This window comes from Drosophila nasuta, chromosome 3 (genome assembly GCF_023558535.2).
Source record: "Drosophila nasuta strain 15112-1781.00 chromosome 3, ASM2355853v1, whole genome shotgun sequence".
NCBI lineage: Eukaryota > Metazoa > Arthropoda > Insecta > Diptera > Drosophilidae > Drosophila > Drosophila nasuta.
Window position 1 is genome coordinate 16,895,725 of NC_083457.1, and position 27,292 is coordinate 16,923,016.

Genomic DNA, 27,292 nt, shown 5'->3' on the forward strand with positions numbered 1-27,292 from the left:
ATTTCAAGTAGTGTGTGAAATTTACTTACTATTATATAATTTATTCGCATTTAAAACAATATATTTTTCTCTCTTCACAGCAGTCCCAGAGTGATCAAGCATTTAACAATTAAATGCAATTTTTATCTTTAATAATAAGCTACTTCAGATCTACGTATTTGATTGAAAAAACACGTTGATTCACACAAACAGTCGAATTGATATTGAACTTTAATAGTGTCTTAAATATATACATGGTAAGGACAAAAAAAAAAATATTAAAAAATTGACAATAACAGATAATTAAACATTCATGAGTACAAATTACTGAACACATCATTTTCAAATCGTGCTTAAATTAGATTAGAGTAGATTGGACCTTGAAGATTAGTAAGCATCGTTTCTAAGTGTACTCTATTAAAAGGGCAGACAAATTCGAATATTATTAAAAACAAAGTAAATTCATTCGTCTTACTGCAGCTGCATCAGTTCTTGCTTGTTGAAAAGTGTAATTGAGCCACAACGACAGACAAAAGGCATCAAATCTTCGTGCAGTTGCAATAGAGTCTCCATATTAATGTTTAGTTGACTTGAATCGGACTTTTTGCCACACAAGCAATTTGAGGAGCTGTTGCTGCTAATTTCATCTGCATAAAAATGTTGTTACAGTAATTGTGAAAATAGTGAATTACAACTAATGACCTCTCGCTCAACGTTCTCAAAAAGGGTTTTTAGTTTACATGTCACCGATAAACAAAGTTAAAGTTCTGATAGATTACTTTGGTGAAATTACGTACAGAATGCCGATTACGGCTGTCTACACTTACCTAGTATGCTTTGCTGGTTCTGATTCTGGGACGAATATACGGAAATGTGTTGCGGCATTTGATCATAACATAGATCGGGATGATCAGTAGGCAGTTCTTCCTCTATATTGTGGTAATGCTTCTTCCTCTGCGTATGATCTCTTTCCTTAAACAGATAATTACCCTGCAGCTTGCATTCGTTGATTATGTAGCTAATATCGGGGTGATATCGCAATGTCACTGGATTTCCAATAAGAATCATTAGCGACTTTGCTCGCGATAGCAACACATTTAAACGGCGAGGATCTCGCATGAATCCTATGCTGGCAAAAGACCGTACGAGAGTGGCAATAATAATATTTTTTTCGCGTCCTTGGTAGTTCTCCACACTACCCACTTCCACATGCATGTAGCCTTGGTTATGCAATAACTCTTTGATCACCTTACCCTGTGCATTATAGGGTGCCACAACGCCAATATCCTGTTCTTCGACACGGATGTTGTTGCCGAGACCGTAGTTGAGTAGGAGCTTGACATACCAGACTAACACCTGAGCCTCTAGCTCATTGAACGAACTAGTGGAATTCATTTCTTTCTGAGTCACGCCGTGCGTGGCCTGGAATATAATTGGAAAGTGCGGATTGCGTAGCATGGGCCAATTGACTCCCAGATTGACCTGATCTGGCGGGGCCTGAGGTATCAGTTCACCATTATAATAGAGCCTGTTATAGAGCCCAACGATTTCCGGATGTGATCTATAGTTGCGGCGCAGTCTTGTCTGGAGTGTGCGATCATAATTGCCGTTTGCGTCCATGCCATACAGTTCAGTGCGCATCAATCGTTCCATTAGCGAGTGACCCAATCCCAAAGCGGCTGCACGATTGTTAGTAATGACTGCGCCCAGTTGCTTATGGTCGCCCGACAATATCACATGACATGTTTCCTCTTGTTTTACGCCCATAATACCAATCAGGGTCTCCGGCTCCGTTGAGGCGCCTGCCTCGTCAATAAAAATGTGAGTAAAATAGTTAAATTTACCCACATTATCAGTGACTAAGCGGCCCACAGTACACAGTGTGGCAACAATAATTCCATATTCGCGCAATAAATTTGCACCAAAGTGCTCATAGACACGCTTAGAACAATTTGAATGCCTGAGCAGCAGTGGCTTCACTGAGCCCAATCCATTCGCCCAAATGGAGCGGGAGAAGACACGTATTAACTGGCGATGAGAATCCACATCCTGGTTAATGAAGCGCGAGTCCTTGGCTCGCTCTTTCAACAGCTCCTTCAAGTGTTTATTATGCGCAAAATACTCGCATAATTTTAAAGCAACTGTGTTGCAAGCCGAGTTCGAACCGGCTGTGACAAGAATACGACTTCGTGGCTGATGAAGTCGCAACTGTAGAATGGCCTCGACAATAGTTGTTGTTTTGCCAGTGCCTCGATATCAAAAAAATGATATATTATTAGGGTTTGTTTTTGAAACTTTGGGCATCTTACCAGGTGGTCCGAAGACTATGTGAGGTGCTAGGGCGTTGGGACCGTTAACAATCTGTTTGACTGCCTGCAGTTGTTCCATGTTATACGCAATGTTAGAATTGAACAGTGATAAATTTGGTAAGTTGGAGCAACCATAGGGCACTTCCTGGGGCTTCTGAGTAGGAAACAAATAGCGGCGTACGCCTGGACTTTTCTCTAAGAGTTGAATCGCTCGATGCATGAATCGAAATGGTATACGACGAGACCGGAAGATAACGCAGAAACGCTCGGTCATCGCCTCGTCTCCCGGAAATGCCTTTTTGTCCTTGAATTTGAATGTGAGACTTTGACATGTCACTTTTTCAACACAGGCAACATGCCGTCTGAATGGATGCTTTAGAGGCAAATGCTCTCTCTTGTGCGGCAGTTGTGCCTGTACGGGATTTTCGGGTAGAGGATCATCCAATAAACTTTGCATAGGTATAAGTACAACTTCATCCACAGACGGGGCAAGCACATCCTCTGGACTAAGTCTTGTATCATTGAGCATAAAGCTGTAGCAAAGTGCACCAACTTTGGTGACCATAACATCAGTCTGCATTAACTGAGCATATTTTTGCATAGTGGACATATCCTCGATACTTAACAGGGTGCTCAGCACAGAGCAGACATTGTCATAGTCGAGACGTCGCGATTTCAGATAAGCACCAAAGGTTTCATCCACGGTAGATAAGCTGTCATTGCTGAAATTCAGTTCCACCGCTTGCAGCAACAATGGATTCGGTACATAATGCGGCAAAGAGCGCATCAATTTAGCAAACCTGTGGGACACATTTGTAAGTAAACATATTAATTGAATTAAACATATGTATGTATAAAGCAAAGTACTTACTTTTGCTCCTGCGTCTCCCCACCATCATCGATGCTCGAGTTGGCCTCACTCAACTCCAACTCGTGTACCTCACATTCATTGATCTGAACATGATTCGGCATCCACTTACAGACAGGTTTAATACCGCCACTGTCCAAGATTTGGAAGTCCATCTGAAATACAAACATACAAAAATATGCTCGTGCTCTCATCATTTAATTAAAAATTCTAAGATACCATTTCTGATTCCAATTCTTCTTTTTCGGCATTAAATGTGCGAAGGCCTCACTTTTATAAATATAATCACTAATAAGAAACAAAACAAATTATACACGATAAATTATGGACGGAAGAACCGTTATAGAAGCCATCTGTCATCAATATTATTGTCGCTGATCGCAGACAACTTCGTGTGATAGAAACTGTTATATTTATTGCCAGAGTTGCTTGAAATGTTGTTTATATTTTTTTTAATAATACTACAAGCTAATTTAATAGAACTCTTCATTTAAAATTTTGTTTTTTTTTTAATAAAATAATAAATTTTTCGGAAGATTTTAAATTGTCTATATACCTATGCGCGCTTCTAAAGAATGGCGTGAAGTTGGCTGCAATTAGCTGCAACTAGTACTGGCGAACCATCGATTAATAATTATTATAATTATAACTGACGTTTAATTTCAAAATTTAAGTATGTAAATGCATATTAAGTAAAGTATTACAGACAAATTCAGTACATCTGATGTATTCATTTCAGATATCACAAAAGAAGTAGATTATGGTCTTTGATTTGGAAGAAAAGCATCTTATTTTGTGATTTAGAATGGATTTACTCCAGCTCAAACAGCTTACCATGAGTTGATGAACACTTAATTTTTAATGAAATTTATCAAATCATCGACTACATTAGCCATCGATATCACTAGTCATCGATTTTCGTCTAGTTAAAACATCGTACTTTTTCGATAAGACACTTATCGATTTCCCTGTTTATTTACATTTTGTTGTGTTATTCATTTGTATTATGATTTTGGAAAAACTTGCCATTGATCAGCGAATGCAAACGCAAAATCTTGTGCATATGCTACAAAACAGAGAGTCGGGATACACTCGGCACAACAAGTTAAGTCAAAGTGCTCCTCTGTCATATGAACGACAGTTCTACAAGGCCATAACTCCGTGTCTCACCATTGGCATATCAATACCGCCAGTTTACTTGCGGAAATTTACGCCGGATGGAAGCAAATTGTTGGCCTTCTCCCACGATCAGCGTTCCTGCATAGGTGGGTCAAGCTGACTTGCAGATGATATATATTATATTCAGTTTTTATTTGCAGTCTACACCTACAAAGGAGTCGGATCGGAGCGCTTTGGACAACTGCTGAGTGAAGCAAACGTTGGCACCGGAGAAACTTACAATGTCAATATCAACAATCAGCTAAGGTCGACGGCATTTGACAAACTTTTTGAAACTAAATACGTGCTGCGCCTGTGTAATGGCGACACAGCTCGATATTATCTCCATCGAGAGTTCAGTATTTTCCACGAGGATGGACGATATGTGTTGCTTGCTGGAATGTGCATTCTCAATGGTTGCAACATACCTGTATCGGATTATGAACGGTACCCGGATCTATTCGACAAGCTAGATTTGTTTTCGTACATATTCTTTGTGGTCGACTTGCAGCATGGAATTGTTACCGATGAAGTCCAACTACCTCAAGATTCCATCTGCCTGTCGCACAATCACGGAATTTCAATGCATGGCCACACCATAGCAATATTGTCGAGATTGCGCCAGGCAATTTACATTTACGAGCTGGTTGATGGTCGACTGATCAAACACGAACACGAAATTGGTCCTCGGCCACGAGAATGTGCGTTCCAAGCAGTCGAGCATCCATCGATGTTAGATGTTAACACTCTGCTGCCCATTAGCCACATCAAGCAACGAGTATTGAGCTTTTTATACCGTCAGATACAGCAGGATGATCCCCAGACTGGCCAGAAGTATATAGAATTTTACAAGAACTTCGATTTTGTGAGTAGCAAAGCAACAGCGTTGAACATTTGAATCATAAATTTCCTCGATTTACAGATCGAAAACATGATCATTGAAAAAATGCAGCTAGTTGACAGCGATTTGCTTCTCTTACGCTACGAAGAGCGACCGAAAGACAACGATGTAGCTCCCATGCTGACCACAGGCGAGCCACAGCCTCCTCGACGACTTTATGTATTCTATTGTATGACCAGCGAGGATGTGTCTGGCGTCTATCAGGATGACTCTCTGGAACTGCTTCAAATAGTAGTGCATTTCTATAACAAAATGTGCAACGTGCGATCCCTGCAAACTGGCGATGTACCATCATTGCCTACACATTATTTTATGCGTCAGAATTATGTGAATCCCAACAAAACGATACCATTTATGCGTCAAGCAGCTCTACGCTTCAATCCCAGTGTGCCGGTCAGCACACAAAGTTTTTCCACATCACCATATCTTAATTATAATGTATTCAACTATGACGATCGCCTAGTTTCACCACTAGAACGGCCGAAGCCCTGCTCCACGGAGCCCATAATATTCAGAGATCGTGTCAGCAACTTAATCAAATATCGCCTAAATACTAAAGCTCGTCGTCCACATAATGCCTTGGCTCCGCGCGAGCTTTGCGCCTTCATTTGCCATCCATTTGAGCCACTTATTATTAGCATACAGAAGTGTATGCATGTCTATGATTACAAATTGCATATTTACAACCATGGTACTACTGTGGAGCAGTTCTACAATTGAATGGAAATGTGATATTTTATTTGTTGCATCTATTTACCTATAATGCTACATAGTAGTTACAAAGCAATGTCAAACATTAGACCACTTTTCAAGCCGACATAAAATTTTAACGAAATGTTTTAAACATGAAACCTAACAATAAAGTTTAAACAGTCCGAGTAATACGATACCTACATTTAAATAAATACTTAATGTAAATTAGAAACAGTGATTTTGTGAATAAATTTATATAAAATATTTATCAAATAAATTATTTCATTTAATTTTTTCTAGAATCAAAGACTAATAATTTAATTTAACTTGTTTCTATATTAGGTATACTAATGAATAATAATAAATAAAATATACATGCTAAAAAATATAAAACAAAAAGAAACAAATATATTTTCCACTAAAAACCTTACAATATTATTGCACTATAATATTATTATATTAAAATAGCTGTTCTCAAACAAGTCCATAGTCATTTGACAGACACTGTTATTTATCGATAGTTTAATGCATCGAGTATGTTATCGAAAACATACGATAAGCAACGAACAGCTGGAGCTGGTAGTATTAAACCGCTGACAACAAAATTGTACATAAACACATGCAGATAGCATTGAAAGTAAAATGAGTGAATCCCAGAAGTCTTCAGCAAGTAATGATTCAAATGAAGTATTAATTGAAGAAATCGATAGCAACGATGTGCCTGAGAATGAATTGGCACAGTTCCAGGAGACGGAACCATTGAGAGTTTTTGAAATTATTGAGTACGACAATGAAAACAATGGCAATGAACAGAGCTCAGCAACACACGATGAGGAGGAAGAGGGAGCTTTAATCCGTCGCTATGTGCAGGGCGTTCAGTGCCTGGAGTTTCCCGATTTCTGCACTAAGCTTGAACCCGGGGACGAAGATGAAGACGAGGAGGAAACACTCACGCAAACAAATGACAATGACGATCAGTCAGAATGCGAGCCCTCCACTAGCGGAGCGGCTGCTGCTAAGAAGTCACTACTGACAAAGGCGAAGCCAGAGACTGCTGTAAGTCAACGTACCGGAGGCGGAGGTGGAGGTGGCGGTGGTGGCCATTGGGGACGGCGTAGTCAACTAAGTCCCGCTTTACTTGGCCTCATGGGTGAAGCGAATCTCTCTTTTGTTTATGGGCGATACGATACAGCCGAGCGCATTTGCATGGAAATCATACGACAGAATCCCCTGGCGAGTGAGCCGTTCTACACGCTGGCCGAGATCTATGAGAACCGTGATGAAGTTAAGTTTCTGCACTTTTCCACAATAGCAGCGCATCTCAATCCACAAGATCGTGACATGTGGATACGCATATCCGATCTCCTGGTGCAGCAGGGCCATTTGGCAAGAGCTAGGGTCTGCTATACGAAAGCCATTAAAGTGATTCACAAGGATTACTTGCTGCGCTTCCGAAAGGCCCAGCTCTTGGAGCGCATGGGAGAGACGAATGCGGCGATGTTCACATACCTGAAAATGCTGCCGTTGATGCCATCAACAGAATGGAATCTTTGCCTTACAACTGGCAAGAATGTGGCGCGCTACTTCCATGTGCTGGAGAAGCATACAATAGCACTAGAGGCCATGGATGGAGCGTACAGTGTGTGTAGCTCTCGCTTCACCCTTGAAGATCTCAACATCTATTTGGAACTACTCATACTGAATAAGCAGTATGAAACAGTTCTGCGATGCCTTCGGGAACGCACAACGTTGGAAATTGAAACGGAGCAAGACGAGAAAGAGAGTTTGGAACTGATCTACTTCTGCCACATTCCTGATGACTATGTTCCCGAATTGCGCGCCAAGCTTTGCGTCAGCCTCATACACATGCATGCTCATCACTTGTTGGGATATCTGGTGCAGAATGTTCAGGAACACATAAGCCCAACCGTAGATCGTGTTGAACTATACATGGATATCACCGAGGCGCTAATGCAGGAGCATAAGTATGCCGAGGCCATAGCCCTGATGCGGCCCATTACAGATGGCGATTCATTTGAGTGTCCAGCATTTGTTTGGCTGCGTCAAGCGGAGTGTCTCCGACAGATTAATCGCACCAATGAGGCCATCCAGAGCTATGCACGAGTAGTCCAGCTTGCTCCGTACTGTTATGAAGCAAAGTTTACGCTCTCCGCATTGCTCAAGCAGCAGGGCAGACCAGAAGAGGCCGTCAAGGCGTTGGAGCAATCGGGAGAACAGGAGGGGCAACCGTTGCATGCCCGTTTACTCTACGAGAGGTGCGTGATGCTGCAGCAGATTGGTCGCATCGAGGAGTTCCTCGATGTAGGCTACGTGCTGCTTGGTCGAAACTCCATCAAGCTAAAGAATCGAGAGGAGATGCTAGCAGCCGCAAATGGTGGCAGCACCTACAACACCGAGGGACTCAAGGCAATCCTACAAATGCGTAGCTTAGCCGCTGGAGCAACAGGCAATGCAGAACAGGAGCCACAGGTAAGTGAGAAAATGTCAAATGAAATCGTATTATAATAGTAATTATAACAAATTTGACAGGAATCACTGAAGAGTTCTGGTACAAGTGGAGCGGGAGCGATCTCTGATCTGACGATTAAGAATGAATACGATTTGTTTCTGGAACTCATCCGAACCGCCTTCGCCCATGGGAAGTTCAGCGCCATTGAACGCATCTGCTTCGCCATGGTCACTACAAAGAGGTTCACCTTCTATCATTATGAAATCGAGCGCATTATAATCCTCGCCTGTCTCTTTAATCGTGATTGTGCCATTGGATTCTCATATCTGCGCGAGCTAATTGCCAAGCAGCCGGAGAACGTTAATCTCTGGAATATCCTGTCCCTCATGGTGCAGCAGGGTGATGAGGTTCGTTACTTTCGATATACGCGGCGTCTCTTGCAACGTCATCCATCGGTTACACAGGCAATGCGTTTGTTCCTCGGTCACTATCACCTCAACTGCAGTTCGTACAAATATGCCCTAAACGTGTATGTTCCCATACTGCGTGAGAATCCGCATCCATTGGTCGCCCTCTCCATAGCTGTAGTCTTCAATCAGTTGTCGCTCCAAAAGAAGGTTCTTCGCAAGTCGGCAGCAATCTCACAATCAATAGCTTTTGCTCAACGCTATGCAGAGCTACGTACACGTAAGCAAAAAGGCACCGAGAAGGATTCTTCAATTTCATCGTGTGCTGCACAGCAGGAAATCTACTATAACATCGGACGTATATACCATCAAGCGAATATCTTACATCTGGCTGTTGAATACTACGAGCGAGCTCTGGCCCAGCAGCATCCACTGATAAAGGAGCATGAGGAGATCTTGGGATTACAACATGAGGTCGCATTCAATCTGCATCTCATCTACCGTGCCAATGGCAATAAGTGGAAGGCTCGACAATGTTTAATGCGTTATTGTGTTGTATAAACTATTATTTAAATAAAATAAGTTAATAAATTTTACTTTATACCTAATATAAAAGTTTGATTTAATGTATATTGTATTAAAATGCAAAGAAGAAAGCAAGAAAACTGATTAGTTTCGATGAAGACCTCCTTTAGCACAAAATATAAAACAAACAACAAAATAATTCATTTTTTATGCAGACAACAGCCAATATAATAAAATTAATTTTAATAAACAGTCGGAAGATTGCTTATAACTATTAAAATAAGCCTGTCCATAATAAATACAACAGACTTTTCATAAAATAATAAAATAAAAAACGAGTTATTTTTTTATTTTAAATATGGATTTAAAAAAAAAAAGTATTATTTATAAAAGTGTTGCTTCCTTTCTTTTAAAAGGCCAGAGCATCACTAATAACAGCAAGAAAATCTAGTAGTTGTTGTAAATTTGGTATATTTCTGCTATACAAGTTTCGGTCACACTCCACTCCACCCACTGTCTCATCCAAAGAGAACTCGAATTTTTGCTTCGCGTAATTCGTTTAGTTTTCATGGATGCAACAAAATGCAAAACTCTAAGGCCAAAATGGATGAGTTTAAGGCAAGGTTTATGGACATGCTGCACAAACAAGTAAATTACCACCAAATATGCACCTCCAATGATATGACTAACTACTAACTACTTTCGTCGCCTTTCACTTTTAGACGAATCGTCAAATGAAAATTCCAGCCATGGGATTCTCAGATTATTTTATACAGACGGTTACAACTGACGCACTGCCCTCTACCACAGCGCCGTCAGCCACTGGAGCAAGTGCGGAGGAGGATGATGCCACAATAAGCGCACAGAAATCGGATCAAGAAGTTCTTGAAAGCATTGAAACCTGCTACTACGACGCTGACCACAATCCGGAGCTATACGAGCTTAAGGTATTTGCTTGGCTCTGTCTAATTTGTTTAAATGTCAATAAGTCTGTGTTTCATTTCGTAGAAAGTCCTCAGCGGTGGAATTGACAACCAGCTTATTGAAGAAACCATCGCCCAACTGCGAGTACAACAAAAGGTGCTGACCAAACAAGTACTGCAAAACATATTGGAGCAGCGAAACGCATGTGGCAGTGAGTTTCAAAATATAAATGAGACGCAAAAGAAGCTGGAAGAATCTCTTTGGACTTGCCAGAAAGCCCGATCCTATCTGAATTATGCACGCACAAATTTAACCACGACCAGCTTGGAGATCTTGGCCAGCTATCGTAAGAGGGAGGTGCTCAAAGAAGTGTTGGAAACTCTGTTGGCCATCAAGAAGTTGGTGGGTTTTTATAATCATTATAATCATAAACCATATTACAAAATTATTATATTCACAGCGAACAACGGATGAAGAATTGCACAAACTGCTGGCAGAGCACAACTATTCAGCTGCTATAGCATTGCTCCTGCAATGTCAGAGCTCTGTTGCCGACTTTATGCAGTTCAACTGCGTCCAATCTCTGCATAAAAAACTGCAGGAGACAATGGTGTTGATGGAGTATCAGCTGGATACGGTGCTCAATGAAATGGTGCTGAAGTTCGACATTCGCAAATATGCTAAGTTGCAGGAGGCTTATAAGCTAGCGAATAAGTCACTTATTGCCATGGACCAACTTCACATCAATTACATTTCGGCCGTTCACTCCACGGTCAATGCTGTAGTGCGCGGATACAGTGAGCCTAACGCAGAGGAACAGCCCAAGCTTTTATATGAGCAACTTTGCGAGCAACTTAATGTGGACAAACTGATGCCATGTCTAATAAGTTTGTGCAAAACCTTTTGGACTATTCTCGCCTCATACTATCAAGTGGTCATATGGCACAACAACTACAAGCTGTATGCCCAGCAGGAGGAGACAGATAGCGAATCTCCGGATCTTTACATTCAGCAAAAACTAAAGAAGGGACAGTCGCGCATCTGGAACGATATACTAAACAAAGTGTGCCTCTTTCTGCAGAGCGCAAAACTGACGTCCCTCAAATATGATCAGTTTATTCAGGTTCTGTCAATTGTGCAGCGCTTGAAGAAGGTGGGCATTGAATTCTGCGGCGAGCAGTCGGATAAACTAATTGTGGTTATGCAGCAACGGAGTGAAGAGTTCTTTACACGCTATCATATTTGTTGTGTTGAAGAGATATGTCTATTTTTGGATAACGAATCCTGGACACCGCTGGACTCATTTTCGCACATTCTTCAGTTGCCGGTAAGCGCTGAACATTTCATTATTACTTAAGGTTACTATATAAAAATTTCACAGGAATTCCGGTCTGTGAGACATACGTTGAGAAGGCACAAATCACCCACAACAGCTTTAATGCCCTCCACCAATAATTCCCCTATAAGTAACAACAATTGTGACGAGCTGGTCTCTGTGCATTCTCAGGATGGTGGTGGCAGCTCTATTTATGGTTCCTACGGTTACTTTTTGCGTTTCTCTGAGAAAAGTTCTCCTTTTGATGGAGGCCTTGATGCGGCAATGCTGGAGGAAGACATATTGTCCGGCATTGTAGATGAGGCCTCTTGTTACTTTAGTGAAGAAAGCGATGATGAGCAAAAGAGCCTGCAAAGCAAGGAGTTTGCGGATGATGTCAGCAAGTAAGTAGGCTGAGGATCTGCAAAGATTCTTTAAATAATTTGTGTGTTTTCATTTTGTGTGCTTTCAGTCAGCTGCTTGTGAACAACACTGCCCTAAATGTGTTGCGCTGTATTGGTCGTTATTTGCAAATGTGTAAGCTGCTGCACTGCATCTCTCCAAAGATAATCTTCAGTATGTTGGAACTGCTTGACTTTTATGCGTATGCAGTGCACGAAATATTTGGCAAAGATGCAGTAAGTCAAGTCGGGCTTCATGTGATATAGTATTCAATTAAACTTTTCAATTTTTAATGCATTAGCTCGTAGCCACGGATAATCTCTATACGCCCTATTTAGAGCAACGCCTTCGAGCAGTAGAATCCAATGTAGTCAATCAGATTAAAGTTTGGCCACTTAACTTTTCATCTCTGGTAATAGATTGTTTCAACTGAAACGTGTTTCCAACTAATATACCGCTTTGACCTTTAGATCAACAACGAGTTAGCTAATCCGGATACTCTATACGGTCTGCCGCACCGCATTGTGGCTATTGAAGCGGGCCGTACCATGTTCCAGCAGTTCCAAGTATTACAAAACTATTTGAACCATCTATTGCCCGCTGGTGATAGACCAATTTTAAGTAATTATCTGGAACACGGCGAATTCATGGCTGATCTTGCGAAACCAGTTTACACATGCGTAACATCTCGCGTCATCGATCTACCGGCGATACTAGCACAAATGTCTAAGGTTAAATGGGATGTGAATCATGTGACTCACCAGCATAGCAACTACAGTGATGTTTTGAACCGCGTAAGTGCTAGATTCTGATGCAATGCGTTAAGGAAAAACACACCAATAATCTTTATTCATTATAGAATATACAAAACTTTGCCATGTGCCTAGAGGAAATAACCAAGGAAGTGCCCATCCCCAGCAAACATGTGTGGAATTCTATGGCGCATGTGGCAACACATTTGCTAGTAGAGGGGTAAGTAAATGAAATTATTAGTAATGGAAATTCAATTGAATTCAATTTGCACATTTGATTAGATTTTCCAATGTGAAGAAATGCTCGGCAGGAGGGCGGGCTCTCATGCAATTGGACTTTGCAAATTTTATGTCATTCCTCGAGTTAATTTCGCATCAAAAGTATCCACAGCATCGTGCTTATGTGGATGTGTTTATCAAAGCATATTATTTTTCGCCGGACCAATTTGAGCAATGGATTGAACAACAACGACAAGCTGATGAATATTCAGCGAAACAACTGACGAATCTTATTCAATGCATATGTGTCAGCGATAAGCGGACTCGACAAAAGCTGCTGCAGTTGGTAGAGGGGACAACAGCTAATTTGTCAACACCCAGCACAACGCCGCAGAAGAACACTTATAATTCTGGCTCGAATCTGAGAAATGTTATTTAAGTCTACAGTCTCTTTCAAACTTTTTCTCTCTTATATTTATGTACTAGTATAATTAACACCCGCAACCCCCTTTGTTAATACTAGCTGAATTTGGTGGCTCTTCTTTTAATATTGTACATTCCATTTAGTACAAATTTATGAACATTTTGTTATAAGTATTTGAGTCTCTTTCAGTTAAATAAGCGATCTCTGTAATGTACTTCATTTTTGATATTCGAATTTTAAATGTTGAATCTGAAAATTGTAATCTAAGCGCGTTCTGCTCTCTATTTATTGTGACTAAACTATTGTTATTTTCTTTTGATTTTGACACATGCATATGACTTATGTACCTAGAGAACGCATATACACAAAGGCATACACATTGGAGTATGTATGTCGAACTAGAAATAAGACATCAACAATTTATTTTAATACCCAAATGTAATATTTATTTGCGAAACGGACAAATAATTGTAAAAGAAATCTCGCGTTTATACACAATGTAGTGCTACTAATAAATACATATAGTATATAAATATATGCATATATGAATCTGTAACAAACAAACACCTAATAAAGAGTGCATATTTTGAGATATGAATATTTAAACAAAGTGACAAACGCTCAAAATAAATTCTGTTGTGCAAACATATTTCTGGTCAGCCCCTATTTTATCAGAAACAGGAATTTGTCAACTGGTTAGTAAAAGGCCGACTCATGCACATTTAAGGCGTTTTCATTTGCCCTTCGGCGTGCCTAGAGCCTTTTGGCAGTGAGTCAGCAATGAGAATATAAGAATTGTGCCTAACTTTGGATACATCAGTATCATTGCTGATGGCCACCATGTGGACGCTAGTCATTGGCATCATTTTACTAGTACCTCTGGAAAGCAGTAGTACTATAAGTATTATCAACGAGCTGGTGCAAGAGTCGAGCTCTTCGATATTCATAATACGACAGGATCATTGCCCGCAGAGCTGGCTGCAGGAGCTACTTTTGAAGCCTCCAGTGCCGGTGGTATTGCAACCATTGACGAACATAACAGCTGGAAATGAATTTTCGCGTGTGCTTTGTATAGTCTGCTTTCAGGACAATGACTTGCCTGAGGAACAGTTGAACTCATTATTACACAATATTCGCAAAGAGCGCATCGTCTTCTACTTGTCGTCGGGAGAATTCAACTCAACGTCTCTTGATCTACTACGGTTCTTAATGATGCAATGCTATAAACTGAGAATATGGCATATTATTGGACTGTTGGCCGAGGATAACGAGCTCTTTTATTACCGTTATTATCCCTACCCGGAGTTTAAAGTGGAACAGCATCCGATACAACAGAGACCATTCTATGCGGAGAAGTTCTTCAACATGAAACAGCAGCCACTGATTGTGTTACCTGACCAAAAACATCCACGTACCATCATCTACAAAGATTGGCGAACAGGATCGCAGGTATTAGCCGGCTCCGTGGGTCGTTTTGTGAACACTTTAGTCTGGAAGTTGAATGCTACATTGCAGTATCCGGAGCAAGTGCAGCCAGGGCATAGTTTAAACAAACGAGAGATGATGAAAATGGCTGAAGATTTACATGTCGATATTCCGGCTGGTCTTGTATCTATTGATACAAACGAGCAATTGGAACACACAAGCTATCCTTTTGAATTGAGCCACATTTGTTTAATGATTCCAATCGCTCAACCAATTCCAATCAAGGATATTTATCTCATTCTATGTAATGTCCGTCATATAATCATTGCTCTGGCTATTATCACTGGCTTTGGATGCTTGCTCGGCCTGTACAGGCATCTCACTGGACAAGTGATCCGTCTAGTGGACTTTCTGCTTAGTGATGTCGCTCTGCGAGGATTCTTGGGCCAATCATTTGGCCAGAATGTTGAACACACACCCAGACTTTGCAGCAGTTGGATTTACTTAATGCTTGGCTTTATGGGTCTCAATATCAGTTCAATCCATGAAGCAGCGCTTGGTACCCTTTTAACTCATCCGCCGAAACATTTTCAGCCTCGCAGCTTTGCGGACTTGGAACACGCCTTAACGCCGTTGCCACTTATCGTAGATGTCGCCGATTTTAACGATTTAAGTAAGCTCAGCTCCCTTTCTCTGCCTATGCTAGCAGTTAATTCCAGCGAATTCAATCATCTGAGGGACAAATTCAATATGAGTCATGTCTACTTTGCCTCCCGCCTCAAATGGACTATGCTGAGTGCCCAACAGAAGTATTTCCCCCAGGAAATATTTCTTTACTCGAAGGAGGCCTGCTTTAGTACATTAACCCTTTTCGCATTTCAGTTGCCCCAAAATTCTTGGTTCGAGGAGCACATTACCAGATTGACTATGAATGCGAGAGCCACTGGCATCTACCAGCACTGGGTAGACATGCATTTCTATGATATGGCAGCAGCTGGATTAATCTCGTTCAGTGATCCTGTTAGTCGACAATTTCCGCAAATCGGAGGAGCATTGCAGTTGGAAGATCTGCAGTGGATTTGGTTGGGATATGCAGCTCTTTCAGGCACTGCCTTGGTCGTTTTTGGACTGGAAGTGATTATTAAACGAGCTTCAGATTGATTAAGGTGGATAGAATTCGTTTATTGCATATTGATTTGAAGTAAATTAATTACAAGTCGAAGTTTGAACACGATCTATGGGGTTGTTTGTAAATTATTCAAGAGCTATGAAGTCTAGGGAATCTGGAATGTGAGATGCACAACTTAGTCTTAGGCAACATTGGTGTGTTCGTCGCGATGGAAGATCTTCACATCGAAGAACTTGAAGTTCTCCACATCGAAGTAGTAATCGTGATGCACTGGTCGGTTGAAGGGGAAGCCGAAAGGCAAAGCATCCACATAGCGGGAGCCGTGACCAACTCCACAGCTGACAATGGGATCGTAGCCAGTGTACTGCTGGACATGGGGCTCATGGTATGGGTACACCATGTAGAAGAACTGATACACCTGACCACCCTTCTTGCCCTTGGGCAACATCATGCGGTTGGGAACACCGCAGTGGGTCTCGGACTGATCCAACTTGAATTTGAAGTCACTGTTGGTGGCATCCATCAGCTTCTGATAGAGCTCAAAGTAAGTGGTGCGATCGCTAACCCAGAAGCTAAAATCACCGCTGTTGCGCTTGATATGGTTGACTCCAGACTCAAGTTGCACCTTGAAGTGCTCAAGCTCAAAGAAGTTCTGGTAGTTGTGCTCCAATGGAATCACATGTCCATACTCGTCGTACTTAGGTCCAATGAATACCTTGACGACAGCCGGCTGCGCCTTGTCGGAGGTAATGTCCAGGACAAACTCGAAGGGTTTGTGGTTGAGACGATGTTGACGAGCCTTGATCACATAGCTGCTGCCATTGTAGAAGGAGTTGCGTCCAAAACTGTGCAACACATCGCTAGGATGCTCAACAGTAGGTTCCACGTTGACGGCATTGCTGATGTCGGCGTCGAAGTACTCAAAGTAGGTGCTCAGACTGTCGGGCATGTGAACGGCATCGATCTTGACACCTTCGAAGCCATAGTCGACCTTGGTGTATTCGGGGAAGGTTTCCATGAGATGCCAGTAGTGGGAAAGCAGGTTCTTGTAGACCTCGAAGAACAGGGGATCACGTATATTGGTATCGTAGTGCATGAAGTGGCCGGGATAGGTCTCCTGGTACTTGCCGAATGGACGAGCATCGTTCACAATATAGCGATACCACTTGTCCAGGCTGCCATAGAACTGCTTGTCAATGCTGTCCGCATTACCTTGAATCATGTTACCCAGCTGATTGATCACTTCGACGTCGTACTTGCCGTTCTTATGGATCCAGTCCATAATGCGTTGGGTGTAGAGCTCCACGTTCTTCACGTACTCCACATTCTCAGATTTGTAGAAATTGTGGTAGTTGTCGCGACTGGGATAGGGAACACCGTTGTAGCCGCGGAGTCCGCTATAGAAGCCGGCGGCAACAGGTTCGTACATGTTGAAGCTGGGCACTTCACCCATATCGTTGGAGAGACGCTCCAGGTAGTAGCGGGCAAGGAGCTGCCAGTGCACATAGAGGTACAGTTCACCACGACGATCATTGTTCAGCACATGCTGCTCGTCGCCCTTGGTCCAGTAGGGATAGTCCAAGTTGAAGTAGTAGTAGAAGCTGTTGAAGCCAATATCCTCCAGGAAATAGGCCAGACCGTGTTCATAGTTCATGTCTCCGTAGAAGTTGGTGTAGTTGGATTTCATGACCACATTGTACACGTTGTTCAGTTGCTTGACATGGTGGAAGCCATGCATCTTGTAATGCTCAGCCATCTCCAGAGTCTGGCCATCGAAGAAGCTCCATGGGTGAATCTCATACTGGGCGGGGTACACAATTCCTTGCATATCGTCACGGAACAGTCCGGCAATGGTGAACGCGTAGACAAAGAGCTGCTTGTTCACATGCTGGCGAGCCCAGAAGACTACGTGCTGGAAGGTCTCCCAGTTCTTGGCGTACATGAAGAGGCGAGCCAAGCCAACGGCGTACTCCTCGTGGCGATCGTACATCACAGTCCATACCTGGTCGTCATAGAATGGATGGTGCTGCCACAGCTCGAAGAAGTGCTGCAGTTTCTCCTCATGGTGATAGTCGGCGACATGCTCCCAGGGTTTGTACTCCCAGAAGCTGGTATCATACTTGGTAACAAAGACATCGTCCTGGTAGATATGTTGCAGCATCTCAAACACGAACTTCTGCTTCACCAGGAAGTCCTTGTCGGCCACCTTAGAATCCACATGCTTGCCTTGGCCACCAAGTGCCAGCAGAGCTAGCGTTAACACAACTACCGCCGTGATTGACTTCATCGTTCTCATACCACTGACCGGTTCTCCGCCTGCATTTATACCTGATCATGTGGGATCAAATGGGAGATATTTGCGGTTCGGTTCGGTCGTTGATATTGCCTTGACATTATTGTAGCACACATCCGTCCCAGCGTCGCATTGATAACAGCAACTGCACCTCTAGCATCACCGCCGATTGCACCTCCGCTTGCACCTTCGATTGCACCTTGAGCTGATAAATTGATCGATCGATTGGGAATGGCATTGGGATTGGTATAGAGAGGCTCGACTACCAGAGGGTTCTATTAATCATCAATCTAACGTGTAAGCAATTTCACTTACACCTGCTGATTGAGACTGTTTTGGTTATGACAACGATGCATCATGATTGTAACATCGCCTGAGGGTCGCTCAGCGGTCAATAGAGAAGCTTATCAAGCGAGATGTTGCCAGCGAGATGCGTTACTTCTAAAAATATCTCCCCCATTTGCGGAGCATTAAATCATATCAAATGAAATGCCAAAACAACAAGAATGCTCGTGAATCGGATTACTAGACAACAAAGAACAATGAAGCTGCAGTCAGATGTGATTAGAAGTGCTGAGCTGGGAGCATACCTCACCATATTATTGGAATATAATAAATATATCGATTCATCCAATTGGTCAATCCGATTTCAAAAACAAATACAATTGTTGCGAAACTAATATGAATGAAGTACAATACCCAAATATATTTGAAATGTTCCCAGCGTAATATATGGAAAGTTTCCTCAATGCTGATATACGGCAGCACTTCCATTTTGCCAATCTCAACCAATTTGTCAAAGCATCGGTGGAACCAATGATTGTAGAGACCACTGCAGTGTGTGTTTAGGATGTACCGATTGAGAGGCTCTTCGTAGATAGAGTTCCTGGACAAAGGCAGACCAAAGAGCAAAAATGAAATAAAAGTGAATTCCTTTGAGAGTCGAAACAACGGATATGGTTGTTTAGCGAATTTACGCTGGATTAGAGGCCATAAGGTGTGAGTTATGGGATAGGCGTAGGAAATGTTTGGTTGCCGACGCATACTCTGGAAAGTCGATCTATTCACAACTTCATAGATATCCCAAAATTCATTCATATGGCGGCTTCCTAAGATATGGTGCATCAAATGTCTGTCGTCCGGGGACAAGAGAATCTTTAAACCGACGTGGCGTAAGTCCTGATAGCTCTTTAGTGGTTTATCTCTGGGTGGATGTACCAAAATCATCTCTAGCTGAGCAATGTAAATGTTGTAGGATAAGAAGCTGAATAAGAGCAACATACAATAAACGCCCCTTAACATCCTCGATGGCTGCCTTGGTAGTACAAAGGTCTGATTAGTCACGGCCCTTAAAACTGGATCAATTAATTGATATACACATCGCAAATTTGCAGACTCTCCTAGTTCCAGGCGTCCGAAGTTGTGGAGCAACAACGCAAATAGTATCATGATCAGAACTGAAAGACACAATTGCCCTTTGCTTGCAGCAGTAAAAATCAAGTATTCACCTTCACACTCGGCTTCAAGTGGCACTATTAGTTGCCAAGTGGATGTCTCCATCACATAACTGCTGATCAGACTAGTCTCGCCGACTGTACTTGCAGTATTTATAATGCATAGGGGAATGTCCACCATTCCTTCATCGGTTAATTCGATTACACCCTGACTAATCATCTCCTCGGGCATATCGAGTGGCACATGATCCCAGCAGATTTTCACAGTAGCATTCAAGGTTTTAGCAAAGTTATACAAAAACGATGCAAGGTATCCAACGACATGAGGTTTTTCCATCGCGTCCCTGTAGTAGACAGAACGTGGCAAGATGTTATCCGGTACACTTATAATGGGATGACCGCCCATGTTCCTCATTTGAGGCACATAGAAACGCTCCACTTGAGAAATGTGTCGCTTGATAACCTTGAATTGGGGGAATGCGCGGTAGCTATAAACGTGATGATCCTGCTTCCAACTGCGAATTGCAATGACATTGAGCATTTTGTTCCATAAGCAATTTTGAAAAGCATTGCTTAGACTTAGTTTAACTTCCGGAGCTAATACCAATACGATCGCTGTGTCACGCATTCCATCGAGATTTTTAGAGAGCACATTCAGAGCTGTGATACTGTGAGTACTCAGACAAACCAAGACAAGAAATCGTCTATTAAATGTTGTCTTAATGGAAAAGTTCTGCTTCTCATTAAAGTTGATAATGGGCATTGTATCGTCCCTTTGAAGATCAATCACACATGATGCAAAATTGTTGTGAACCACAAGCATAGATTCGTAATCCAACTCGGTCTTGAGCCGCTTAATAATTTGATCTGGCACCTCCAGTTGGGCGTTGACTAAGCAAGCGATTATTATTATTTGCCACATTATTATTTTGAACTATAATTTCGAGAGTCCAAACTTTATGAATACCAACTCCTGGGAAATTGAAGTCCTTTTATATGTTCAGTTACTCGACGAACCAATCAATATAACCCATTAATTTAGCAAAAACGTTTAAGGTTTAATGGCGTTTACCTTTGTTTACATTATGTTGACAATACTTTTGCAATAAGGGTGTAAAAACTATCAACACAATTCATTAGAGTCATCTGGTCGTAATTGTGATTATTTGTGTGCAAATAACATAAAATGTTATTTTTTAACTGTACAATTTTTGCTTGGCCGATTTAATCATTTAAAATTGTGGGTTGGCGCAGTTTGAAATAAGCAGTTATTTACTGTACATATTCATACATGAATGTGGCCGCCGAATGGCACATAAAACTGTGCCGACTCGTATATTAGGAAAAAGACAACACGTAGGAGTCTGTGCATCCCCTAACACATGTCCGCGGAACATAAGCAACATCTAAATATAACTGGGAAGCACTCGTATAATTTTCATAATTTGGCGCACTTGTTGAGCATCGTATTTATGAAGGTGTGATTGTAAACATCGCATGAGTAAAAAAAATATACCGAAAAATGTTGCCGATATTTTCAAATATGTCAAATTTGAAAATATACCAGGAGTGCTGTATCTCAAAGATTTTAAGTATATTTTGTTTATTTGGCTTGCTGTCACATTGGTTAATTGCGAATAAAGGCGTAAAGGCGTGCGAATAACAAAAATTGTAAAGGATTTGTTGATTTTGCGTTACATTTATTTATAAATATATATTTAAATAAACTCGGCAAGAGACGGAGAGTACATCAACATCGTAAATTACTTTAATGGTAAATTGCGCATTATCAATTATGACGGAACAGGTGTTGACTCAGTGAAATTCGCTTAGAATAATAACTTGAAATTGTTGCTGTAGTTGTGTAATATTTAGAATGTGCGAAAGGCAGCAAACAACAACGAACACAATGAAACATCGCCTGATATCGTAAAGAGTGTTTTGTACGTACATATGCATGTATGTATGTATAACTCGTCCATACACATTGCATCTAACGTAGCGAAACGTAAGATAGAAATAATAAGTTGTTTGAGAAGAAAACAGCGAACGTGATTATGTTGACAGTTAAAGTTATTATTTGAAGCTAATTTTTAAAATGAAAAAAGAGTGATATTGTTTTTTGGACATTGTTACTTTAAAAATTCATTATATTCTAATTCTCCATCTACTGTATACACTTTTAGGCTTAAGGAGATAAACGAAACCATCAAATTTCTCATGCGCAACGAAACGACGACGACAACAAATTCAAAGATATACACAGAGAGTAGACAGTGATTCGGAAATTCAAAATTAAAAACAATTACAGAACTTTGGAATTGGATTGGCAACTGCCCTCACCCTCGACAGCCTCCCAGTGAAAACATACAAAATCATGAATCTGTTGCTGCATCACAAAGGATCTTCAATGAACCTGAAAACGCATTATATGTTTCAGAAATTCTACAAGCGCTGTAAGTGTGTGCGAGCAATCTAAAACTTTCCATTGATTTTACAACCACATCGTAGTTGTTGCGCGTGTGTGTGTGCATGCGTGTTTATTTGTGTGAGTGACCGCTGTATTGTGCGCGTGTCTCTTTCTCATATTTTGTTTTGACTGCCTGTTCGTCTACAGCTGATTCAATGTTTGCTGGTCTCAATGGGAAATTAAATTCCCTTTGTTGCGTCTTGCTTGCCATTCGTCTTCCACAAATAAGAAATTTCCCGACTCAGTTGATTTTGTTTGGAAGTAATATTTTCAAAATGTCAGATTTCATATTACATACGTTAGCCCAATTTTATATTTGATATATTCTTATATAACTCTTTAGGTGTTAGAACGGCCCATCTAAGAGGCTTAAAATTAAAAATCCCAACTGATTAAGACATCTTTATAGGCTTTAATTGTGTTAATCGTAGTCTATGATCAATATTCGGGTAACAAATACATTTGTTTGCTTTACCAATTTGCAAAATCATTTGCTCACTGCCGAATATAAACATACACTCATCGAAATAGCAAAAGTGCCAAGACATCTAGACTCTTTGACGCCATTCCCCCTCTGTCGCTGATGCTCTCACACATGCAGATACCCTGTATGTTTGCCTGAAACAAAGTACAGTCCACACGGTTCACCGGTAATCGCATAATCACGTAATAATGGCCAATGGCCATTGGCCGAAGGTTGAATACTTTTCGCTTTTGTTAACGCAGGCTGCATGCATTGTTTGTGGTGCGGTGCTAGCTTCTTCCTTTGTTTCCTCCTCGTTGTATCCATCTACGCAGTTCGCTGTACCTCACCTTGATTTCTCTTTCTATGTGTGGGAAACCATACACACTATATTTTCTGAGTGTCTGCCAAGGGAATGAATGCGAACGTAAGCAAAGCAAATACAAATGAAAGTGCATTTAACCGCTGTATGCATTTGCCAATTACATGCAATTATTTTGTGTTTTGTTTTTGATTTTTGTTAAGAGTTTATATAAGTTTAGTTCACATACTACCGCAGGTGTTAGTTTTCTCTTGAGCTCTCATCTTATCTTTCATAGCACTCACCCTGCTTATCAATGGGAAATGTTATGGTTTTGCGATTATTAATTTAGAATCGAATTTATTCTAATCAGCTTTAACCATGATATGTGATTTCATTCTTTTGACAGATCTCAGAACGAGCAGCTATGCATATAGTTCAACGAAACACGTTCCGCACAAAAGCGATGCTTCACTGCATCCGGAATCGGCAGCGGTGCTGAACCAGTTGAGGCCGTTGGGTGGAAATTCGCTGATCACCTACCCGCATCATATTCATCGTCAATATTATTTTTCGGCTCATAGTCTCCGGCATTTTCATGCAAGTCCCGCACTCTTCGATTCCTGTTCGAAGATTGACGCGACAGTGAAAAAGCTGAAGAATCAGCAAAAGGAGAAGGTTGAGGAGATTATGAAGGAAGTGGCCAATGGCAAAGCCGCGAAAGCAGCCACCGAATCAGCCGCGACTGCGACAGCAGCTACCGCCAACAGTAGCCCTGTAGACTCCAGTTCAACATCAGCAGCGGCAGCAACATCAACGTCGACGACGGCGACAGCTAAATCGGGAAATGAATTAACGGAAGCTACATCGAAAGCTGTGGCCAAGCCGAAAAAGCCACTGCAGCAACGTATTTGGGATGAACTGGTGCACTATTATCACGGATTTCGTCTGCTTTTCATTGACACGGCCATCAGCTCGAAGTTGCTTTGGCGCGTGCTCAATGGAAAGACTCTCACTCGTCGTGAGAATAAACAATTGCAGCGAACCACATCGGATCTGTTTCGATTGATACCCTTTTCGGTGTTCATTGTGGTGCCGTTTATGGAACTGTTGTTGCCCGTCTTTATTAAATTCTTTCCGGGCATGTTGCCCTCAACGTTCCAAACAGCCAAGGATCGTCAGGAGCGTCTTAGACAGTCGCTTACCGTTCGTCTAGAGGTGGCCAAGTTCTTGCAACAAACTCTCGGTCAGATGCCTGTGCAACACGTCGAGCATAGCAGTGAAGAAGCGAAGCAATTTGAGCAATTTTTTAATAATTTACGAAGCAATTCGGAACATGTTAGCAACGATGACATCATCAAGTTTGCCAAACGATTCGATGATGAAATCACCTTGGATTCGCTCAGCCGAGAGCAGTTGGCAGCATTGTGTCGCGTTCTTGAGCTGAACACCATTGGCACCACAATGTTACTGCGTTTCCAACTGCGCTTGAAACTGCGCTCTCTGGCCACCGATGATCGCGTGATAGCCCGCGAGGGCGTCGACTCCCTGGATCTGTTTGAGTTACAGCAGGCGTGCAAGGCGCGTGGAATGCGTGCCTATGGCCTAACAGCCGAACGTCTTCGGTTTCAGCTGAAGGAGTGGATCGATTTATCCCTGAATGAACAGGTATGTACTGTGATTTGTAGGAGAATATATTTTTTATTGATACTAATTTGTTGAATACAGGTGCCACCGACATTGTTACTGCTGTCTAGAGCTATGCTTATTTCTGACGATAGCATTACGACGGACAAACTGAAGGAGACAATACGTGTGTTGCCTGAGGCAGTGGCCGCGCACACGCGCCATGCGATTGGAGAGCGTGAGGGCAAAGTGGATAACAAGACTAAGATCGAGATTATTAAGGAGGAGGAGCGAAAGATTCGTGAGGAACGTGAAGAGGAGCGCGAAGAGAATATTGCAAAGCGCACAGCTATTAAGGAGGAGCTGACAGCTCCGTTTGTGTTCTCCGAGGAGATTGTCAAGGTACCGAAAATTGTTGACACGAAATTGGAAAGTACGGCTGAAGACAAAGAGAAAACCATATCGCCAACGGATGTGCAATTGCTCTCGGATGCGTTGAAAACGCTCTCAACGGACAAACAATTGGTTGTGGAGAAGGAAACAATCAAGGAACTTAAAGAGGAGTTACGTGACTATCAGGAGGATGTCGAGGAGCTGCGTGAAGTGCGCCAAGTGGTTAAGGAGCCAGTGCGCGAGAGCCGAGCAGCTAAGCTTCTCTACAATAGGGTCAACAAAATGATCTCGCAACTCGATAATGTGTTGAACGATCTGGAGCATCGTCAGCAACAGATTAAGCAAGTCGATAGCCCCGAACTGTCTCCTGTTCCAAGTTCCAGCAGCCCTTCACAAATGGTGCACATAGATGAACTTGTTTCAACCATTCGACGCATGAAGGAAGCCTCCGATGAGGAGCGATTCAAGGTCGTTGAGGACTTGATGGTTAAACTGGATGCCGATAAGGATGGTGCCATTTCTGTGAATGAAATTACGAAAGTTGTCCAAAGCATCGACAGCACAGCTACTAAAATAGATAAGAAACAGTTGGAGGAATTCACCGATCTTCTTATCAAGCAGGCAACTAAACGTCGCACTGAAGAGCTAGTCCGCATCGATGATCTCATGCATAGTATCAAGAAGCTGAAGGAGACCAGCGACGAAGCTCGTCTTAAATACATCGAGAGCGTGCTGGACAAATTTGATGCAGACAAGGATGGCGTTGTAACCGTCAATGACATACGCAAGGTAAGTCAGTTAAATGCTATTTAATAAACCACTCTGATTCGTATAATATGCAATGTGCAGGTGCTGGAGTCTATTGGACGAGATAACATTAAACTAAGCGAGAAAGCCATTGAGGAGCTCGTAACGTTGCTTGACAAGGAACAGATTCTGGAGGCTGAGCAAAAGATTGAGAAGGCGATTGCAAAGAGTATGAAGGAGGCAGAGAAACTAAAAATGGAGGTGGAGAAGAGTGATAAGGACATGGCAAAGTTGGTAGATGGCATACATGATTCTGCCAAGGAGATTCGCGATATTGCCACCGAATTGGGTGCAATGGATCAGGAAATCGCTAGTCAAAAAGAAGTAACTACTGACCAGCTTAATTATTCATTTCAGCTACTTTAATATATCTCGTTTCATTTGTTTTTATAGCATGATCTAAAGGATACTGCGAAAACACTAAAGGACAATGCTAAGCCATTGGATGAGTTGGCGTCAAAATCGCCAAAAGATGACAATAAAGGAAATAACTCTCCACGTTCACCACCCAAGGGAGCTGGTGGTGGTAGCAGCGATAGCGCAAATAACAAATCTCCCGCTAAAGGTGAAGACACGCCTACCAAAGCTGCGCTACGTGAGGCGGCCGAACGCCAGATCGAAAAGCTTCTTCCCCAAAAGGAAATGGAATTGCCGCCAACGATACCAACACCAACTGCGTCTCAGACGCAAAAAGCGAGCTCTGCAAAGGCGGCGGCTAATGGTTCATCCACGACAGTCACCTCGAAAAAGCTCATCTGACCGGCTAAGTACAAATCGAAGCCTGAGTCGTTGACAAACAGTAATCCAGAACAAGTACCTAAGGCGAAATAAGATGATGATGTCTACCCTATGTCAGTTGTGTTTATATGGGAGTTTTACTAATTTTGACCATATAAACTGTAAGCACGAATAGACAGTTGACATTAAATTTCAAATCTGTATTTAAATTAATCCTAAACGGGTGTAACATTTTGCGAGGCTGAAGTACGAATGTGTAAAATCGAGCACAAATCAGAAATGAACTAGATAATCTATAACTATTCATAAATACAAGCACTTACCATACAGGTGTGTCTTTACTAAAACTACCTTAAATTTACATACTACTTGTTTTCTACCGCCCTAGTTTATATCTTTATTTGATGTCGTACATTAAAAGTCTGTTATTGTCTTGGCAGACAACAATAATTTGCAATTAGCAATTGTGATCATAGAGCGAAATGTTTATTTACATTTATTTCAATTCATTTAGTATACGCAACACGTATTTATCCTATACAACTGCAAATGATTGAAGATTAAATAAAGTTGTGCGAAATGCATGAAGCATATTCATAACTGAACGTAAAAATAACAATTTGAAAAACGCGTGATAATTTTTTAAAATAAAAATATGTGCTTAACTCATTTAGATAACCATTTATAAAAGTGTTATGCAACAATAATAAAAAAAATTAACTAAGTATAGACACAAGAAATTTGTATGTTATTTCCTAAAGGGGTAGAAAATTTTAAATTTGATTTACTTTAGTCTTTACCATTCTTTTTATTTGGTTAGTGATTGCCAAATATTCTTGGATGTGCA

The 27,292-nt window shown here is 41.6% G+C and overlaps 8 protein-coding genes across 9 annotated transcripts; 5 read left to right on the forward strand and 3 right to left on the reverse strand.

The window, feature by feature from the left end:
* Positions 1-179: 179 nt before the first annotated feature.
* On the reverse strand, positions 180-3,528 carry LOC132790542 (putative helicase mov-10-B.2). 2 transcript variants are annotated; one of them, XM_060799105.1, is made up of 6 exons: positions 3,376-3,526; positions 3,160-3,311; positions 2,289-3,088; positions 807-2,228; positions 455-626; positions 180-393 (listed from the first exon to the last, which is right to left on the reverse strand). In XM_060799105.1, exons 1-6 carry the CDS (start codon positions 3,376-3,378, stop codon positions 333-335), a joined length of 2,610 nt encoding a protein of 869 aa, XP_060655088.1. In that variant the 5' UTR covers positions 3,379-3,526; the 3' UTR covers positions 180-332. The 2 variants fall into 2 exon arrangements, 1 of the variants encoding a protein (XP_060655088.1); XR_009632809.1 differs by lacking the exon at positions 180-393 and adding an exon at positions 682-746 and having other exon boundaries at positions 545-626; positions 3,376-3,528.
* A 564-nt stretch (positions 3,529-4,092) lies between these two features.
* LOC132792384 (DET1 homolog) lies at positions 4,093-6,160 on the forward strand. The gene is made up of 3 exons (XM_060801731.1): positions 4,093-4,421; positions 4,476-5,179; positions 5,237-6,160. The coding sequence occupies exons 1-3, from the start codon at positions 4,163-4,165 to the stop codon at positions 5,933-5,935; spliced, it is 1,662 nt and encodes a 553-aa protein (XP_060657714.1). The 5' UTR covers positions 4,093-4,162; the 3' UTR covers positions 5,936-6,160.
* A 323-nt stretch (positions 6,161-6,483) lies between these two features.
* LOC132791500 (general transcription factor 3C polypeptide 3) lies at positions 6,484-9,399 on the forward strand. Its single transcript, XM_060800446.1, has 2 exons — positions 6,484-8,398; positions 8,459-9,399. The coding sequence occupies exons 1-2, from the start codon at positions 6,551-6,553 to the stop codon at positions 9,344-9,346; spliced, it is 2,736 nt and encodes a 911-aa protein (XP_060656429.1). The 5' UTR covers positions 6,484-6,550; the 3' UTR covers positions 9,347-9,399.
* A 406-nt stretch (positions 9,400-9,805) lies between these two features.
* LOC132793068 (syndetin) lies at positions 9,806-13,929 on the forward strand. The gene is made up of 10 exons (XM_060802725.1): positions 9,806-9,958; positions 10,033-10,257; positions 10,319-10,636; positions 10,695-11,561; positions 11,616-11,953; positions 12,022-12,187; positions 12,253-12,363; positions 12,422-12,745; positions 12,811-12,923; positions 12,986-13,929. Exons 1-10 carry the CDS (start codon positions 9,893-9,895, stop codon positions 13,359-13,361), a joined length of 2,904 nt encoding a protein of 967 aa, XP_060658708.1. The 5' UTR covers positions 9,806-9,892; the 3' UTR covers positions 13,362-13,929.
* Positions 13,930-14,023: 94 nt separating this feature from the next.
* On the forward strand, positions 14,024-16,104 carry LOC132793072 (uncharacterized). Its single transcript, XM_060802730.1, has one exon. The coding sequence runs from the start codon at positions 14,178-14,180 to the stop codon at positions 15,930-15,932; it is 1,755 nt and encodes a 584-aa protein (XP_060658713.1). The 5' UTR covers positions 14,024-14,177; the 3' UTR covers positions 15,933-16,104.
* Positions 15,933-18,202, reverse strand: LOC132793069 (larval serum protein 2). The gene has a single exon (XM_060802726.1). It carries the CDS (start codon positions 18,194-18,196, stop codon positions 16,082-16,084), a length of 2,115 nt encoding a protein of 704 aa, XP_060658709.1. The 5' UTR covers positions 18,197-18,202; the 3' UTR covers positions 15,933-16,081.
* Positions 18,203-18,338: 136 nt separating this feature from the next.
* Positions 18,339-21,245, reverse strand: LOC132793070 (uncharacterized). Its single transcript, XM_060802727.1, has 2 exons — positions 18,784-21,245; positions 18,339-18,718 (listed from the first exon to the last, which is right to left on the reverse strand). The coding sequence occupies exon 1, from the start codon at positions 20,567-20,569 to the stop codon at positions 18,785-18,787; it is 1,785 nt and encodes a 594-aa protein (XP_060658710.1). The 5' UTR covers positions 20,570-21,245; the 3' UTR covers positions 18,339-18,718; position 18,784.
* Positions 21,246-21,278: 33 nt separating this feature from the next.
* LOC132793067 (mitochondrial proton/calcium exchanger protein) lies at positions 21,279-27,038 on the forward strand. Its single transcript, XM_060802723.1, has 6 exons — positions 21,279-21,421; positions 21,834-22,103; positions 23,291-24,549; positions 24,610-25,689; positions 25,750-26,031; positions 26,101-27,038. Exons 2-6 carry the CDS (start codon positions 22,025-22,027, stop codon positions 26,464-26,466), a joined length of 3,066 nt encoding a protein of 1,021 aa, XP_060658706.1. The 5' UTR covers positions 21,279-21,421; positions 21,834-22,024; the 3' UTR covers positions 26,467-27,038.
* Positions 27,039-27,292: the final 254 nt, after the last annotated feature.